We start from the raw sequence: 19291 nt of genomic DNA on the forward strand, positions 1-19291 counted from the left end.
GGAGAGATAGCATGGAGGTAAGGCATTTGCCTTGCATGCAGGAGGTCGGTGGTTCAAATCCTGGCATCCCTTATGGTCCCCTGAGCACTGCCAGCTATGACTCAGAAACAAACAAACAAACAAACAAAAAACAAAAACAAACAGTAAATCGGTACAGTATTTTAGGAATTGTCGTCTTCTTAGAATACACTGAATGGGATTCTCTTAAGCTGGGAGTGGGGTGGGAGGGAAATGAAGTGTGATAAGTTAGCTTATTAGTATAAACTGTCTACATCAGTTTGCTCACTTCAAAATGGTCTCAGACACACCTGTAAGCAGCTTCTGCACAGAAAAAGCAGTTAAAACTGCTCTTGTTTATTTTAAATTGTTGTTCTTAGTAAGAATTGTAAGTGGGCCCGGAGAGATAGCACAGCGGCGTTTGCCTTGCAAGCAGCCAATCCAGGACCAAAGGTGGTTGGTTCGAATCCCAGTGTCCCATATGGTCCCCAGTGCCTGCTAGGAGCTATTTCTGAGCAGACAGCTAGGAATAACCCCTGAGCACTGCCGAGTGTGGCCCAAAAACCAAAAAAAAAAAAAAAGAATTGTAAGTAAGAGATTTACTTGTGTCTCAAAAAAGGCCACTACTACCATTGCCTAAATAGGAATGTTTCCTTTCTTCTTGGGGATTGCCACTATTTTTTTTTTTTTTTTTTTGGGGGGTCACACCCGGCAGTGCTCAGGGGTTATTCCTGGCTCCAGGCTCAGAAATTGCTCCTGGCAGGCACGGGGGACCATATGGGACGCCGGGATTCGAACTGATGACCTTCTGCATGAAAGGCAAACGCCTTACCTCCATGCTATCTCTCCGGCCCCGGATTGCCACTATTTTTAATTACATAACCTGATTTTAGATGTGACCAAATAAAAATATATGAGATAACTATAGAATTGAAAAGTTTTTAGATTGGAACTCTTCCTGTGATACTTCAGTGAGCCCGTAGAACAGTGTCATTGTATTGAGGCAGAATAAAGTTGGCTATGGTGTAGGCAGACACCTTACCTCTAGCGCCACCTCTCCGGCCCCACATAGATGGGTCTTTAGTCAGCTAAATGTGCCCATGGTTTTGACAAGTCATGCTGAGTACATTTTCTGACTTGCAATGAAAAGAAAGTACCAGTTTGTTAAATGATCAGCCATACTTTATAGAGTTCTTCCTTTAAATCTAAGTGTGCCTTCCCAAAATTTCTGGGTTTTGTTCTTGCTTCTGAAAAATCTCATATTTTGTTTTTGGCCACACCTGGTAGTGCTCTGGTTTATTCCTGGCTTTGTGCTCAGGGGGCTGGGGTGGGGGACCATATGGGGCACCTGGGATTGAATCCAGGTTTGCAATGTGCAAGTCAAGTCCCATAAAATTTCCTACCTGCTGTTCTATCTCTCCAGTCCCTCGCCTCATCTAATTATACATCTTTGTGTATCCTTTTGTACATTGTGAGTTTGTGTATTTGTGACAGACTAGATCAGGGGTCTCAAACTTGCGTGGGCCGCAAACGACCCTCCGTATAACATTTTGTGGCCCTGCCCTAGAGGAATCTTTTTTTGTTTTTTTTTGTTGTTGTTGTTTGGGTCACACCCCCCAATGTTCAAGGCTTACTTCTGACTTTGCGTCCTGCGGCCCCCAGGTAAATTGAGTTTGAGACCCCTGGACTAGATAAAGTACTCCTAAGTTCTGCTTTTTACAGACAACAGTTGGGATTTAGATTCTATACTTAAATCCATAGAGCCAACCAACAGAGATCCCTGTAGTGCAGAGCCAGGAGTTAGTCCTGGGTACCACTGGGTATTCGGCGTCCACTCCCTTACCCCCCAAAAAGAGCGGTGGTTAGAGTACAGTGGATAGGATTCTTAACTTTAAACATAACTGATTTGGGTTCAATCCCTGAAACCCCACATTGTTCCCCTAGTTCACCAGGACTTAGTCCTCAACGACTCCGGTGTAGCCAAAAAAATATTATTAGCCCAGAGATGCTCAGGGGTTACTCAAAAAAATTTTTTTTTAATAAGGTGGGAGTGGAGGCCCAAATGATTATGCATTTACTCCCCAAATGGAACTGCAGAGGAATTACCAGGGTTAAAACACACTGCCTTGCATGCAGCCAACCCCAGATTGATCCTCAGTACCACATGGCTCCATGAGCACTTCCGAGGACGGAGCCAGTCAGCCAGTCTGCACTGCTGACTGTGGCCCAGTACACTGAAAAATAAATACCATGCTTCTACCAGATTGGCAGAAATCAAAAACTGATGATGTTGGGGCCAGACAGGTAGAACAGGAGGAGGTAAGGCACTCTTGTCTTGCAATGCACTCTGGTTGGATCACCAGCACCAAATTATGGTCCCCTGTGCATTGCTAGATAAGGCACAGAAATCACAACAATGCTGGTGAAAGTATCATTTGTTTTGTTTGATTGGTTTTTAGGTTTTTTTTGGGACACACCCAGTGGACGCTTGGGCTACTCCTGGCTATGTGCTCAGAAATTGCTCCTGGCTTGGGGGACTATATGTAATGCCAGGGAATTGAACTGCCATCAGTCCTAGGCTAGTGTCCACAAGGTCCTTCCTTGGCTTGGCTAGGGCTTGCAAGGAGACACACCTTACCTCTAGCGCCACCTCTCTGGCCCCGTATTTTCTAAAATTCCTTCATGTATGTGTGACTGCACTGCAGTCATGTTCAGCAGTCATACGTGAACTACCTTCAGTAATGGAATGGGTAATTGTGCCTGCACAAGAGAAGCCCTCTCATTGGAGCACAGCAGAGGTCTCTGTAGACAGGAAAGTCGGATTGTGGATTGTGTGCTAGGTTAGGAAACAACGAGGCACTCAGTCTTCCCATATGAAAGAGAGGAGGGAGGGGATGACAGCTCAGTAGCTTCCTGGGCTTCCTAACAATGTTCTACACGATTTTGTGTTGTGATATATCTTCTAGGTGACATAAAAATACAGAAGAGGATGTTCTTTCTGGAAAAAAAGCGTCGGCATTATAGGTCCTATGAAAGACATGCTCTCCTTCCAGCTGTGCAGCAGGAACAGGAGTTCTATGAGCAGAAAGTCAAAGAGCTGGCAGAGGTAAGCAGGTGGCTATGCTTAGAATATGCCCTCTGGGGCCGGAAAGGTGGCGCTAGATGTAAGGTATCTGTCTTGCAAGCCATAGCTGAGAGCATAGCCAGGAGTAACCCCTGAGCGTCAAATGGGTGTGGCCCAAAAACAAAACAAAGCAAAAGAATATGCCCCCTGGGCTGGAACAATAGCACAGTGGTTGTAATGCCTTGCAAGTGGACAATCCTGGACGGACCCTGGTTCGATTCCTGGCATCCCATATGGATGCCTGGATTCATCCAGGGTCGCTGCATGCAAGACAAACACCTTACCGCTGTGCTATCTCTCCAGTTCCTAAAGTATAGTGAATTTTAATAGTAGATATCTGTTTTGTATTTCTTAGCCAAAAATGGTAGATAAAAAACAGCTTTTATTAGCTCTTTAATTCTTCCAGATAATATTTAATGTGCACATCAACCGTAATATACTTTTTAGAGGTTTTTGTATTGTTTAGTTTTTTTTGGGGGGGGGGGGGTGGGGTGGCTACACCTGTGGTGCTTAGTGATTACTCATGGCTCTGTGCTTAGGAATCACTCCTGGTGGGTTTAGGGGATCATATAGGATGGTGGGGATCTAACCTATGTGTGCTGCCTGCTTGGCAAGCCCTACCACTGAGTCCTGAAAATTAAAACTCCAATACTGTACACAGATTTTTCTCTTTCTTTTTATTTTATTTTATTTTATTTTTTTTGGTTTTTGGGCCACACCCAGCATTGCTCAGGGGTTACTCCTGGCTGTCTGCTCAGAAATAGCTCCTGGCAGGCACGGGGGACCATATGGGACACTGGGATTCGAACCAACCACCTTTGGTCCTGGATCGGCTGCTTGCAAGGCAAACGCCGCTGTGCTATCTCTCCGGGCCCTCTCTTTCATTTTTAAAAGCACCTTGATCCCATTGTCTGCAGTACAAGAGTTGATTCCTTTTTTCCTCTATTGCTGGACATTCAGGTGTTTTCCAAATACTTGCAGTAATAAATTTCCTTGTATGGAGTTCAGATTTGTCTCAGCGTGTTTTTTTTTTTTTTTTTTGGGGGGGGCCACACCCTGTGACGCTCAGGGGTTACTCCTGGCTATGCGCTCAGAAGTTGCTCCTGGCTTCTTGGGGGACCATATGGGACGCCGGGGGATCGAACCGCGGTCTGTCCTAGGCTAGCGCAGGCAAGGCAGGCACCTTACCTCCAGCGCCACCGCCCGGCCCCGTGTTTTTTTTTTGTGTGTGTGTGTTTTTTTGTTTGTTTGTTTTGTTTTTTGGGCCACACCCATTTGACACTCCTGGCTATGCGCTCAGAAATGGTCCCTGGCTTGGGGCCACCATATGGGACGCCGGGGGATCGAACCGCCGTCAGTAGAACCGCCGTCCGTACTGCCGTCCGTCCGTCCTACGCTAGCGCTTGCGAGGCGCCACCTTCCCGGCCCCCCCAGCGTGTTTTGACATAAATTCTCTTAACTGGGATTGATGAATCAGAAGTAAATACTTAGTTAACTATGTCAGAAGGCCAAATTCCTCTCCATAGTGTTTATACTACTATGCATTTTCTGCAGTAATATTTAATCACGTAATACTTAATGACCTGTTTCTTTGCCTCACCAACAAACCTATGCTACTCTTTGATATTCACAAGTTTTGTTTTTCAGTTTTTCTTCATTTTTTCTTAGATCTGTTGAACATCACTCCATATTCCATGATAGATCTGTGGTTTTCTTTTTGTCTTTTGGTTTTTGGGTCACACCCAGCAGCTCTCAGGTTATTCTTGGCTCTGTGCTCAGAAATCCTTTCGGGGACCATATTCGAACCACTGTGGGACAGTTTGCAAGGCAAACGCCCTGGCCCTTGTGGTTTTCTTTTTCTTTTAATTTCCTTTTTTCTTTTATTCTTAGGACCACACCCAGCTTACTCTTTTTTGTTTGTTTGTTTTGTTTTTGGGCCATACCCAGTGATGCTCAGTGATTACCCTTGGCTCTGTGCTCAGAAATCAAACCCAGATCCATCCTGGGTCAGCCGAGTGCAAGGCAAATGCCCTACCGCTATGCTATCACTCTGGCCCTTGTTTTTTTTTTTTTTTTTTTGTTGTTGTTTGTTTTTGGGTCACACTTAGCAGAGCTCAGGGTTTACTCCAGGCTCTGCACTCAGAAAGTGACCTTGGGATGCCAGGAATCATCTGTCCTGGGTTAACTTCCTTCAAGGCAACACTGTGGGTGTGCTATCTCTCTGGCCCCAGGGCTTACTACTCTCTCTGCTCAGGAAGGGAGCTCTATACTACCATAATTTTTTTCTCCTGCCCAAACATTACTTTCTTACATTTTTGAAATACACTTTCAGGTGACGAAGTTACTAAACTATAACTGAAAATTACTATTAATAATAGATTGCTCTTATGTTTATGGAAATTAATTTTAAATGGATTATGGCATCTTTACTGAATTTTTATATGCATGTTTGGTTTCTCTGTTCTCAGCATGAAGACTTTTTGCTTGCCCTCCAAATGAATGAAGAACAGTATCAAAAGGTAGATTGAAATCTTAATGTTATTTCCATGGGCTGGTTTTTCATACATTTTCTTATGATTTTTTTTTTGGGGGGCCACACCCGGTAACACTCAGGGGTTACTCCTGGCTATGTGCTCAGAAGTTGCTCCTGGCTTGGGGGACCATATGGGACACTGGGGGATCGAACCGCCGTCCGTCCAAGGCTAGCGCAGGCAAGGCAGGCACCTTACCTTACCTTACCTTTAGCGCCACTGCCCGGCCCCTTCTTATGATTTTTATGATAAGTTAATTTCCATGTAACCCATTGATCTAATTTCATGGTTTGACCAAGTTACAATCAGAACAATGAACTTGTATAGTCAATCTGTACCAGATTGGATTGGAATTGAAGGGAAAGTAACAATAAAAGTGCTTCCACTAAAGAATGTCATCGAATCTGTTGGATATACATACTCCTTGAAAAAATTCATCTCATACATCATTAGAAGAGGTGTCTGCTGTGTGTGTTTTTTTCTAGCCTTATAGGAGACTGGATCGAAAAACTCTGGGAACTGGAATTTATTGATGTGTAGCTTCAGTGATCTCTTAATACTGAGTTGGACATTTGGCTTTCATTTTTTTATACTCCTTTCTTCCAATAAGTCTAGCAGAATCCAGTTCTTTTTTTCTTTTTTTCAAAATAATATACTTAAGCACCATGATTAAGAATCCAGTTCTTTTTTCTTTTTTTCAAAATAATATATTTAAGCACCATGATTAAGAATCCAGGTCTTTTTTTGGGGGGGCCACACCTGGTGATGCTCAGGGGTTACTCCTGGCTATGTTATCAGAAGTCGCTCCTGGCTTGGGGGACCATATGGGACGCCGGGGGATCGAACTGCGATTCGTTCTAGGCTAGCACCTTACCTCTAGCGCCACCGTGCCGGCCCCAAGAATCTAGTTCTTAAAGTTTTTAAATAATATCCTTCATGTCATTTGTCTCCAACTCGTACATAATAGCATCGAATTATAGAAATATTCCTGTTGGCACCATTGAATATGTAGTTATGGTTACTTTATATATAACATTTAAAGTGTACAAGGTTTCTGTGTCTTTGTATATTTAATATATGTATAGCATCTTCAGCCACATTTGTGTAACATAAACAGCTAATTGTTCGGTGACTTGTCAGGATCACTTTTTCAGTTCAGTTTCAGTTCAGTTGGTGTGGGTCTTATGAGCCGGGACTGCCTTCTCTGTTCAGTGTTGAGAATTGCCTTGTGTTTCTGCTGGCCCGCAGGATGGCCAGCTGATTGAGTGCCGCTGCTGCTACGGGGAATTTCCGTTTGAGGAACTGACTCAGTGTACAGATGCTCACTTATTTTGCAAAGAGTGTCTCATCAGATATGCCCAAGAGGCCGTCTTTGGATCTGGAAAGGTAAGAACTACAATGTGTGCCTGTTTAAAAAACGTTCAGGGTCTGAGTATAATGTTTACAGACAATTGTCAAGCCTCATAGAAGTATCTTTTCTGGGGGGCGGAGAGATATCATGGAGGCAAGGTCTTTCTTTGCCTAGCATGCAGAAGGTCGGCAGTTTGAATCCCGGCATCCCATATGGTTCCCTGAGCCTGCCAGGAGTAACCCTTGAGCGCTGGCAGGTGTGACCCAAAAAACAAAACCAAAAAAAGTATCTTTTCTGGATTGAAGTGTTGAATTCCACTAAGCCATGTAAGATATCTCCTGTTGAGATGTTGCCCATGTGTTTTTAAGAAGCTGCAGGGCACAAGTTGTTGGTTTTTTGGTTTTGTTTTTTGTTTGGTTTTTGTTTTGTTTTGTTTTGTTTTGTTTTGGTGTTTGGGTCATCAGCTGTGCTCAGGGGTGACTCCTGGCTCTGCGCTCGTTGAAGCAACCATATGGGATGTTGGGATTTGAACCACTGTCTGTCCTGGATCAGCTATATTATCTCTCTGGCCCAAGGGCCCAAGTTTTTTTTATCCTGGAATGTCGTCATTCTTCTGTGCTGCCAGGCCTGTTCTGTAGGGAATCACATCTCTTCACTCACCTTTCTGTTAATAATTCAAGTGATGTATGGAATCAGAGAGAGCTCTAGGAGCATCCTTGTGAGAGACTATATTAGTTCTTTCCAATGAGATTTGCAAGGTATTTTATAGCTGGATTTTACTAGAAAATGTTTCTCTATTCAAAGACAGGTTAAAGCATTTGGAAAAGATTTTGGGAGGGGAATCTCCAAATAGTACTCAAAATATCTAGGAGCCACTCCTAATTACACTTGACCAAACCTAAGCTTGCAATACTGGGAACCACCAGGACTATTCCTGGTGGAGCCAAGGAGGTCATAGAGTGCTTTACACTGATTTTGGTTCCCAACACCACAGAACCCAAGCACACATATGTTCTAACATCCCCAGATCCCCCGAACACACCTAGAGAGATATCTTTCCTTTCTTCCCTCCATCCCCACATGCACACTTTCATAGAAACTTAACCAATATCTCTCAGTATCAGCTATTCTGAAGTCAATTCTAGCATAGTCAAGGAGTGAGTTGCAGAGGAGTAAGTATAATCAAGCCCCCTATCTTAAAATAGGGAGAGGGTCTGCAATGTGACTTGGTTGTGGAGCCACATGCTTTGCCTGTGTGATGACACTATGAACAGCCGAAGCAATCATAGGGCATTTAATCACGGAGACTTTCCGTTTGTCCCGAAAACCTTTTTTGCTGCCAGGTAATGCCCTTCCTGTAGCTTTCCTGCTCTGTTGGACAGTGATGTGAAGAGATTCTTTTTCTCCCTTGCTCCCTGACCTTATTCTAGTCAGAGCTTAGCTGCATGGAAGGCAGCTGCACATGTTCCTTCCCGACCAGCGAGCTGGAAAAGGTGCTGCCCCAGACCATCCTGGGGAAATACTACGAGCGGAAGGCTGAAGAAGAGGTTGCCGCAGCCTATGCTGATGAGCTTGTCAGGTGTGTTCAGAGGTGGGAAGTGTCCTGCCCACTGTAGGTGATGAGAATTTGGTACGGAAGAGGCAGCTGAGCTTTGGGAGTTTCTGGGATGACTTGCTGATGAATGAGCACAATTTTATTAATGAAAAAGTCTGCTGCTTATCATTTTACCTACTAAGCATTTCTTTTTTTTTTTTTTTTACTTTATTTTTAATTATGAGAACAGTGATGCAAAGAAACAGGACAAGGTAAAGTTACAGTGTCCTTAGCATTTCTTAATCATTTGCCTTACAAGAAGTATCATGCTAGCCTAGAAATAATGTTCAAGATGTCCTCAGAAAGGTAGGCGGTGAAAAAAAAATTGGGGGGGTTTTTTGGGCCACACCGTTTGATGCTTATCCTGGATAAGCACTCAGAAATTGCCCGTGGCTTGGGGGGACCAAATGGGACGCCGGGGGATCGAACTGCAGTCCTTCCTTGGCTAGTGCTTGCAAGATAGAGACACCTTACCTCTAGCGCCACCTCACCGGCCCGGAAAAAAAAATTTTAATTAAAAAAAAAGGGGGGGGTTGTATGTTAGGAAGTGGGTTATTGAGGCAAGAACTAGACTAGTACGTATACTACCTGGTGAGGAGATCTTGTAATAATGATGGTTTATGTTACAGTTTTGGGGTCTGAACATTGCACCACTGGGGAGATAGTGCTGAACACATTGTTTTTATGCAAGAGGCATGGGTTTGTTCCTTGGCATTGCCTGGTTACCCTGTTCACCACTGGTTATGAACCCAAAACAAATAAAAAACAGAGGGGGGCCAGAGAGAGAACTTAGTGGGCTAAGTATCTAGACCCAGGTTCAGTTCCCAGTACTGAATATTTCCTGAGTAAAAAAGTGAATTGTTCCGAGGCTCAGCCAGGTGTGGCCCCAAACTACCAAGGGTTAAAAAGTTATATAATTTGTCTAGGAGCTGAAGTGATAGGGAGGTCAATTGCCTTATATACATCTGTTCTGGGTTTAATCCCTGGGTTTAATCCCGCAACGTTTCCAGAGATCTGCTCTGCTGGAATCCTGAGCATGACACCAAAACTTTAAAAATAAAAAATGATTGTCTAGATAAAGCTTCATTTGGCTCCATGTCTCAATAATCACATGGAACTAAATCAGACTTTAGTATTATGAGTAATACTTACTTTTCTCTCATTTCTGATGCCAGGTGTCCTTCCTGTAGTTTTCCTGCTCTGTTGGACAGTGATGTGAAGAGATTCAGTTGTCCCAATCCTCGCTGCCGAAAGGTAGGGAGGGAGCCAAGTGTTTAATATTTTAAAACATAGTTCACATGGACTATTTGCTGTTTATCTGCATGCAGAGACGAATATGAATGAATTTCCTCATGAGTGATGTTGGAGTTTCTGTGTTATGCGATCCTCTGGTGAGGATAGATGTCATGGAAATTGTGAGGGGCTTTGCTTTTTGTACTTCTGTACCAGTTGGTTTTTTTTACTCTTTTTTTTTTTTCTCCATCTTGTGATGTTAAACTGTCTCCCCTCTGTGTGTTTTCACATATTTTCATATACACTCATGTTTGTCCTCTGTCATACTCCCCCTGCTATTTTTAGAGTTCAATACTTTTGCTTAAAGAAATATATCCTATCTATTGGTCCCCCAAGCCAGGAGTGAATTCTGAGCTCATAGCCAGAAGTAACCAAAAGAGGCAGCAGCTGAAAGAGAAAAGTGGGCTGGTAGGAAAAGTGGGATCTTTGAAATGTTGCAGGTTGATCCTCACTGGCTCCTGCAACGTGAAAAGGAAGGCCCCATAGTTTGGGGTAACCTAGCAGGGCCGTGTGATTGGTGTCGAGTAGACACTGAAAGATGCATGGCACTGCCACTCTTGGGTCTCCATGAATTACTTGTGGAGTTTGGAAACGTTATCTTATGCTATGATTTGAAATTAGTTTGCCAGTAAAGGTGTTAGGTGTGATTTAGAATGCCAAAGAGAAGTAGATCTCAGAGGGAGGCCGGAGCAGTAGCATAACCAGTAGGGCATTTGCCTTGCACGAGCTGACCTAGGACGGTCCGTGGTTTGATCCCCCGGTGTCCCATATGGTCCCCAAGCCAGGAGCGATTTCTGAGTGCATAACCAGGAGTAACCCCTGAGTGTCACTGGTATGGTCCAACCCCCACCCCCACCCCAAAAAAAGAAAGAAAAAGATCCCAGAGGATCTTCGTGTCCTAGGCACAAAACCAATGTTTTTCTTCTCTGTGCCAAAAGTATCCATGTCTAGTTTTGTTACAGTTGCTTTGTGTTAGGGACAACTGCCTCTGTGCTCAGAAATCACTCCTGGTGGGCTCACAAGACCAAATGGGATGCTACGTATGCTAGGCAACACTGTATTAATGCTCAAGCACCAATTACCTGTGTCTTGTTAAACTTGGAGGTATCCTGTAGCTTTGGCAAATGAAATGTAAATCAGAGCACTCACTTGGGATTTCTTTCTAGCTCTGAGTGCTGTGATGACCCAACTTATTCTAAGAAGGGCAAGGGCTTCTTTTTCCTTTTCTCAGGGAAGGGGAGGAATCTTGGCCGGCCACACCCACCAGTGTTTGAGGACTGCTCCGGCTCTGTGTTGCTGATGTTGGGTATACCTCTAGAGACAAGGCAGTCCCTTGCTTAAAATCAGCCTTGGTCTTCTGCAGGCCAAGCATCTGCTCAGCTCTTTGCACTATCTTGCTATCTCATTGGCCTTGGAGCAGGCCAGAAATACATTGGACATGAGTACTGCCAGAAGCACCTTGCAGTCATGAGGCTGTTCTTTTAAAAATTTCATTGTTGCCAAATTTTTCACAGCTCCCACTTTCAGTTAGGAAGCCAGCTTGTGGAGTTGCAACACAGTTTAAGGAAGATAATAGTTCCAGAAGCCTTGAAGCAGTTGAAAAGGAACAAAAAAGAGGGGAGCAGGGAAGGGAGGGCTACTGTATCTTCAGAGAATCTGCAAAAACTATGTTCAAACACTAGAGGGAGCAGGAGACTGCTGGAATGTCTCAAAAGCAAAAACCTAATTTGGGGGGAGGGAGAGGCATATTGCATACAAATTTTCATATAAGGTACATCCACACGAAAATATTAAAGGCCCCCAGATACCACACCAGGCTCATGAATCTTCCTCAGTATAAAGTTGGTCTGAAAGATTACGAAGAGATGATTTTTCTTTTTTGGGGGTGAGGGAGGCCCAATATCTGGCAGCACTCAGGATTTACACCTGGCTCTGTATTCAGAAATCGCTCCTGGCAGGCTCAGGGAACTATATGGGATGCTGGGGATCAAACCTGGGTCCATACTGCGTCAACCATGTGCTAGGCAAACTCCCACTGTGCTATCACTCTGGCCCCGATTTTTCTTTTTAATGTGGAGGTTCTAACACTAACAAGGCATAAGAGTTTATTTTAGAATCACATTAAATTTGTAAAGAGGTTACCGCCTTAAAAGTGTTTATTAGCCCATGGAATTGGAGTGATAGTACAGTGGATAAGGCATTTATCTTGCATACAGCTGACCTGGCTCTATTTGTGCACTGTCAGGAGTGGTTCCTTATCACTGCCTGGTGTGGCAAAAAAAATTTTTTTGAGGGGTCAATGCAGTGGTGCAAGGGGTAAGGCATCTGCCTTGCCTGCACTAGTCTAGGACAGACCACAGCTGGATCCCCCGGAGTCCCATATGGCTCCCCAAGCCAGGAGCGATTTCTGAGTGCATAGCCAGGAGTAACCCCTGAGAGTCACCGAGTGTGGCCCCAAAACAAAAACAAACAAAAAAAATTTCTCTGTGAGCCCTGGACCAAAAAGGTGGTTTACTTTACTAATTCAAATATTTTGGGGATATGAGGTTGATATGGCTGGGACATCTATCACCCCCATAGATCACCAGGGTTGATTTGGCTGATCTGACTGGCTAGGCAGGTGTTCCCTTCCTCCCTCCCGAAGCTGCGAGCTTGGTCGCTCGGTCGAAGAGGACAGCCTTACCTGAATAGAGACAAACCCTTCTTCGGTTGAGGGTATGCAGTTGCTGCATTCCCCTGCTAGAACCTCCAAACAAGCTATCAAATACTTTGCATGCAGGACAGAGATAGCACGGTGGTAGGGCATTTGCCAACCCGGGATGGATCTAGGTTTGATTCCTGGCATCCCAGTCTCCCGAGACTGCCAGGAGCAATTTCTTTCTTTTTTTTTTTGTGGTTTTTGGGTCACACCCGGCAGTGCTCGGGGGTTATTTCTGGCTCCAGGCTCAGAAATTGCTCCTGGCAGGCACAGGGGACCATATGGGGCGCCGGGATTCGAACTGATGACCTCCTGCATGAAAGGCAAACGCCTTACCTCCATGCTATCTCCCCGGCCCCTCTTTTTTTTTTTTTTTTAAATGTGTTTGATTGATTGGATTTTTGGGCCACATCCAGTGGCACTCAGGGGTTACTCTTGGTTCTGCACTCAGAAATCCCCCCTGGCATGCTGGGAGACCATATGAGATTCCTGGGTTGGCCGCATGTAGGTCAAATGCCCTACTGTGTTCTCTCTCCGGCTCCGCCAGGAGTAACCCTTGAGTGCCGCCAGGAATGGCCTAAAAACAACCAACAAAAAAATAATTTGCATTCATAGGCCCAGATTTGATCAAAGGTACTGTGTGGTCTTCTGGCACAATTGGAAATAGTCCTTGAATACCACCAAGTATGGCCTGAAAAAAAGTGAAAAACAATGTTGAAGGTCAGAAGTTATGGACATGACCCTGGTTTGAGTGCCTAAACTGCTTATGGTCTCCCAAGCACTGGTAGACGTGGCCCCTCAGCACCTCGGGGTGTGGCCTGAAAAGCATAACAGAGCAAAAATAATGAGTCTTCTAAGTTCCAAGTATGTCTTCCCATTGAATCATATCCATAAATCCTTCAGCAGTGTTTATTTAACAGGGATGCAGCATGGACCTACTCCCCATTACAGGGCACTGCAGAACTCGTGGGTGAGGCATTCACTTGCCACTGTTGCCAATGTCTGTAAGGCATTGCCCACTGAGGCAAATGAAGTGGAAACTGTCTCCTGGCAACCTGAGGCCCACACCACTGGGCTTGGGTTGCAGTGCTCCCCGCCCTGCCTTACATTACAAAGGGAAAGAGCATGCCACTAGGTGTCGCTAACACTCTTTTTCTGGGAAAGAGTTTTCTCCTGGGCATTTCCAAAGAGTGTGTGTCAGCAAAAACGGACTTTGGAGCAGTGTTGGCCGAATTCATTTCAGCTTCGTGCTTAAATCACTGCACATACAGAATCTAACATCAGAGGAGCCCTGTTGGGAGCCCATATGCACTACCTTTTTTTCTTTTTTCTTTTTTTTTTTTGTGGGGGGATAGGACTGCAATTGTCCCAGGTAGGGCTCAGCGAGGATCCTAGGGCCAGTCCTGATGGCACTACAGTACTGGTGAAGATTATTCTGGTATTTGGGGGTCCAAATGTGCTGAGAATCATCTCATTACTAAGCATGTGCTAAAGCCACTCCATTCTTTTTTTTTGGGGGGGGGTCACACCCAGCAGCGCTTAGGGGTTACTCCTGGCTCTACCGCTCAGAAATTGCTCCTGGCAGGCTCAGGGAACCATATGGGATGCCGGAATTCGAACGACTGTAGTTCTGCATGCAAGGCAATCCGCCTTACCTCCATGTTCTCTCTCCCGCCCCTATATACATTCTTATCTTTGCCTTCAGCAAGATGGCTAAACCAACAGTCCTTCAGGATTTCTTTTCTTCAAGATTTCTAATGTTTAAGAAATGAGGATGAGATAACTTGGACCTGTGGGAAATAAAGGGCATCTACTTCCTCATTGCAGCCTCTTTGCCCGTAATATAACTCCTGTTAGACTTCCAGGAACTTGTCCCACTAAGATGAGCCTGTTACTTTCAGGCCTTATCTGGAGGAGGCTTTGAATGCTAATGTAACCTCTGAAGGGTAAGGCTGTCTCTGCTGTGTAGGGGGAAGTCTTTGTTCATGGATGGGACTGAAAGCTCTGGGAGACCTTCCCACAGATAAAGTATTCCTCAGGTTGTTTTCAGCTCTCTGCTGTTTTTCCTCATCAATTGATCGTATTTGGTAGGAGATCCCAGAGTAAAATATGAAAAGAGATTGGGAGCAGCATCAGTTTCTCTCTTGAATCTTCTCACTTTCTGAAATCATCACATTGTGTAGCAAACTCAGAACTTTCCAAGGAAAGTGACCAGAGCCTGTGTGTGTGTGTGTGTGTGTGTGTGTGTGTGTGTGTGTGTGCGCGCGCGTCACACACCATATTTGCTACTAGAGCAGTGCACGCTCAACTTAGCTTGGGTTGAGGGAAATGTGTTTCATTCCCAAGAATAGATGGTGTGTTTTAGGAAGGAAGAATGTGTGTGTGTGTGTGTGTGTGTGTGTGTGTGTGTGTGTGTGTGTGTGTGTGTGTGTGTGTGTGTGTGTGTGTGTAAGGTGGAGATTGGAGGTGGTCAGTAGTGAGACCTTCGGATCCCTCTTGAGAACAACCTGCTATCCTGTTGGCTTTTGTGGAACCAAGGTGTAAGCCTGATTCTGATTGTGTGACCTCCCTCCCACCTTTGTGACTTTGTCACTGCTTATGGTCCTGTATTGCCGCCCTTCCCACACCCCATCCTGACCATTGTAGCAATATGTTAGTGACTGGACAGTGGTGAAATAGACCACGTTATGGGTCTGCAGTATAGCCGTTTGTTGCTACACAGAGGGCATCTGTAGCTGCCTGCAGTAGATTAAGTACTGCATGGCGGGAATGTGAATGAGCCTTCACCAGCTGTCAGTGCCAGGGTGGCTCCAGCTGTGACAGTGGACGCTTGGCACTTATTAACAGCTCAATAATTTGATGCCAGCCAGTTAGCTGACTCCGGTGCTGAGCACAGCCTTTACATTGATCTCAGTGTGAATGAAGCTTGAGCCTGTTGTCCTTACTATCAGGGAAGACCTTTATTCAGGAAGCAGTGTTGGCAGGAACCGAATGTTTGGCTAACAAAAGGAATTTTAAGCCCCCAAATGAGAACTCATTTGCTGGTATGGAAATCCATGCTCCATAATCTTAGCCCTCAACAGAATTGGAGGGTGTGGGAATTCTTTCCAGGGGCTCAGCTTGGTTAGTAAAGGCTCCGTCACAGCTCTGCTAGTAGAGTGAAGAACCCATGGGGGAAAACCCCTGCCCTAAAGTTCAGTTACCCGAGTGATTCCCCAAACATTTTTGTACTCCCTCATCCTATCAGTCACTGAGCAGATCTAGCCCCTCTATCACCTATTTAAGGCCAACTGGTTTTTTTGATTATGTTTTTAGTTTCTTCTTAAAATTCCCCTGAGTGAATAGCACAGTGAATCTGTAAATGAACACTTCTAGATCCTGATGTCTTAACACATAATTAGGGTTTCAAGAATCCAAGCACAAAAGCCAAATCTCGTTACCCTTTGTTCCCACTCTGCCTTCCCGGTAAAGGCCACAAACACCACCTCACTCCCTCATTCACAGTCCTCAGTTAAAAGGAAGATGGGAATTACCTGAAACAGCAAAAATTACAAACACGCAGTAAACTATGATGCTGAAAGTAAAGGGGATATTGTAGCTTCACCATAACCTTACGGAAGAAGTAGGTTTTGGGCAGGGGTCTACAACATTTTGTGGCCCGAGGCCGGCCTTCAAATATCACAGTTCCGCTCGGGGTATGCAAATGTTTAATGCGATTTTTTTTCTTATGCGATTTTTATTGCGAATATTCGGTAAGCGAAATCCCTTATGTGGCCCTGCCTCACCCCGACTTTGCCTCCTGCGGCCCCCAGGTAAATTGAGTTTGAGACCCCTGGTTTTGGGGGTTACACCTGGCAGTGCTCAGGCTCTACATTCTAAGCAACTCTTAGTGAGCTTGCAGGACCAGATAATGTACTGGGGGTGGAAACTGGATCAGTCATTTGCAAAGTTGTTTTTATTTCTATAATTCTTCCTCCTGCTCCCACATGCAGGTACTGAATTACAAAAGCTGATGCTCCCACCCGGAGCATGTTCGAGGCACAGACCCAGAGTAAGACTTGAACAGAGGGGTGTGTCCCAAAAGCAAAAAAGTTTCACTTTCTGGAGACAAGTCACCCAACTTCCTGTTCTAAATGAGAGGGCTTTTTTTTTTTCCCCTTTGTCAGCATTGGGGGGGGAGGTGTAGGTGCTAATGCTGGACTTGATTAGTCAATTACCTGCTGGGAGATCATTTCTAACAGTACTGTGAGGACTGGCCCAGGTGTTAATTGCAGGCCAAGCACTATGTCAATGAAGTAAGGCTAAAAGATCAAAAGTCCACAGCTGTTGCTCACATTATAGCTCAGGAAACTGTGGCATAATAGTTAAGATCTGAGATTTTAATGTCTACGCCACACCCTTAATATAGAAGATTTTGAACTAAATCTACTTGTACTTTATTCCAGCTCTTCTATGTGGTTTTGTAACCTTAGGGAAACACAGCGTCTTCCTGAGTAATATTTCCTTTATCCGTTGAATGAGAACACCCCTGCCTGTTACAGAGCTCCTGTGGAAAATACGGGTCTGTCATCAAAGCTCAGTCATCTGGCAGGCAGTGATTTGGGCGTGGTGTCAGCAAATTGCTCACTGCAGAGCTGCTCTTTCAGAGTCTGGAAACAGTGCCACCACCAAGGATGAGCGGGATGGTGGGGACACAGTGGACACAGAGTGGGAGGGTGCTGGTCAGGATCGGAAGGAATTCCTAGAACTTCTAGGGACTCCTAACTTTGAGAAATCTGTGCTAGTGGGTTTCCTCTTGGACTGATGTAAATTCCCCTCAAGGAACAAATGGTTCATCACTTAGCTTAATTTTCTGTTTTCCAGACATTCACTCTTACTAGCAGAGATCCCCGGGCTACATTTGAACTGGGGGCCATTCCTGGAGATACTCAGCCACGTGGCCTGGAGCCAGAAGTGCCACTCAGGCCTCTTGTGCTGGGGCGCTAGGACAGGACTATCAGGACCATACCTGCCAAGGCTCAGGGAACCCTGTGCTAGGGATGGGATATGAGTAGGTGGTCAGACCTGAACTATCTCTTTAACCCTGAAACTTAACTCTTAACTCCTTATGGTAAGCAAGGGATCGAATTAGGGTCGGTCCTGGGTTGGCCACATGTAAGGCAAAAGTCCTGCTACTGAGCTATCACCCTGGCCCCGAAACTAATTCTTTTCATAACTCGTACACCTACGAGAACCCATAAGCTTGCCTTGGTTTGCACTGTGTGGAGCCTGGGAAGGACCCCTTGGCCCTTTGATGAGCTCTGTCCTTTGGAAGGTTTTTTGTGACTTTGCTTTCTGGAATTCAGTGTACTTCTCCTCCAGGGTCTCCTTGATCCTTATCCCTAACCAGAACTGAATAGCATTCAAAGACATGAATGTTGGAATAGCCTAGGAACAAAAATAGTGTTTTTTGCTAGAAAACTAACTCACAATTAGAGTAAAGATGAAAGTCCACGGTTATCTCTGACTCATTCGTGGTGGTTTTGTCCTGGGAGGGCATTGACCTTTACACCCTAACTGTGTGTCTGCCCTCTGTGCAGCAGGCAGGCTTGGACACTGGGACTTTTCTTTCCTTGGAGCCAAGGGCATTAGACCTCCATTGCCTTCCTGTTTTAGACTCTTCTCAAGCACATCGCATGACTTCAAGGAAAGAACTTTGGGTCTTTAACAGGCTGATACGGGCCCTTGATTCAGGCAGAAAGTCTGACCTCTTTTCATGGTTTTTGTGGCCACGCGGACTCACCTCTGTCCAATCTGGTTCACAAACCTCCCAGAGGCCGTAAGCTTTGAGTGCTGCTCATTCCAGAAACCACAGGCTGTTTGTTTAGTGCCTTTTTACATGCTTTGTTAAAAATAACTTAATGGCTTTTTTCTGTGTCTGTGGCTTCATCAAAGGAGAGATGCATTTTGATGCCATCGTCAGAACGCTGCCTTAAAAAGCTCTGAGGATTGGCATGTAAAACATATCTTTATCAAGAACCATTTGCCTCTGTTATGTCTTCACACACAGCATTAATTATGCATTGCTGTGTGTCAGCATCCTCGTTTGTGATAGTGATTTCTGTTGTGATGTCCTTGAAGGAGAGAGCCAGTTGCCACATGCGTGCACGCGTGCACCGTGCTTGTGTGTTAGAGGACAGAGCGGCCGTGTCATCTTTTTGCATTCTCAGCACAGAGCACTGCAGGGTTTCCAGCCTTCCAGGTGGCAGAGAAATGTTGCCATGGTGATGACACAAGCACGCAAACCCCCTGTCTTCCCATGGGGGTGTGTGTCAAGAAGGCTGTGAGCAGAGGGATCACTAGTGAAGGGGATGTTTCAAACAGCCTGGGCTGCACACTGTTGAATTCAAGGTCATTGCCATTGTTGTGTGGTGGTGAGAATTGTCAGTGGTATTTTATTTCGAGTGTCATCCCTGACTTTGAGATAAACAGATGGAGGGTAGCAAGGACCTCTGACACCTTTGTTGTCCCTGAAGGTGCATGCCTCCTCACATACCAGCGAGAGCACATGGACTATCCCAGGTGGGTTCAGCCACCCAGCACTCAAGTCACTACCTTTGGTTTAGTGTAGCAGGTAAACAAGGGGCCAGCCCTGCCACATCTTTTGTGTTGGGCTTTTATAATTTTTTAGGGTTTTTTTTCCCCAGGCACACTCAGTGATGTG

At 45.1% G+C, this 19291-nt stretch overlaps 1 protein-coding gene across 1 annotated transcript in view; it reads left to right on the top strand.

Moving 5' to 3' along the window:
* The window catches only part of RNF216 (ring finger protein 216), a 96618-nt gene that overhangs the window by 24493 nt on the left and 52834 nt on the right, over window positions 1–19291 (top strand). The window contains exons 9-13 of the mRNA XM_049788722.1: window positions 2964–3103; window positions 5590–5640; window positions 6901–7038; window positions 8434–8582; window positions 9773–9851. Coding sequence (XP_049644679.1) covers window positions 2964–3103; window positions 5590–5640; window positions 6901–7038; window positions 8434–8582; window positions 9773–9851 — 557 coding nt within the window. The remainder of the gene's footprint in view (window positions 1–2963; window positions 3104–5589; window positions 5641–6900; window positions 7039–8433; window positions 8583–9772; window positions 9852–19291) is intronic.

The sequence above is a fragment of the Suncus etruscus genome, chromosome 15, assembly GCF_024139225.1.
Source record: "Suncus etruscus isolate mSunEtr1 chromosome 15, mSunEtr1.pri.cur, whole genome shotgun sequence".
NCBI classification, from domain to species: Eukaryota; Metazoa; Chordata; class Mammalia; order Eulipotyphla; family Soricidae; genus Suncus; species Suncus etruscus.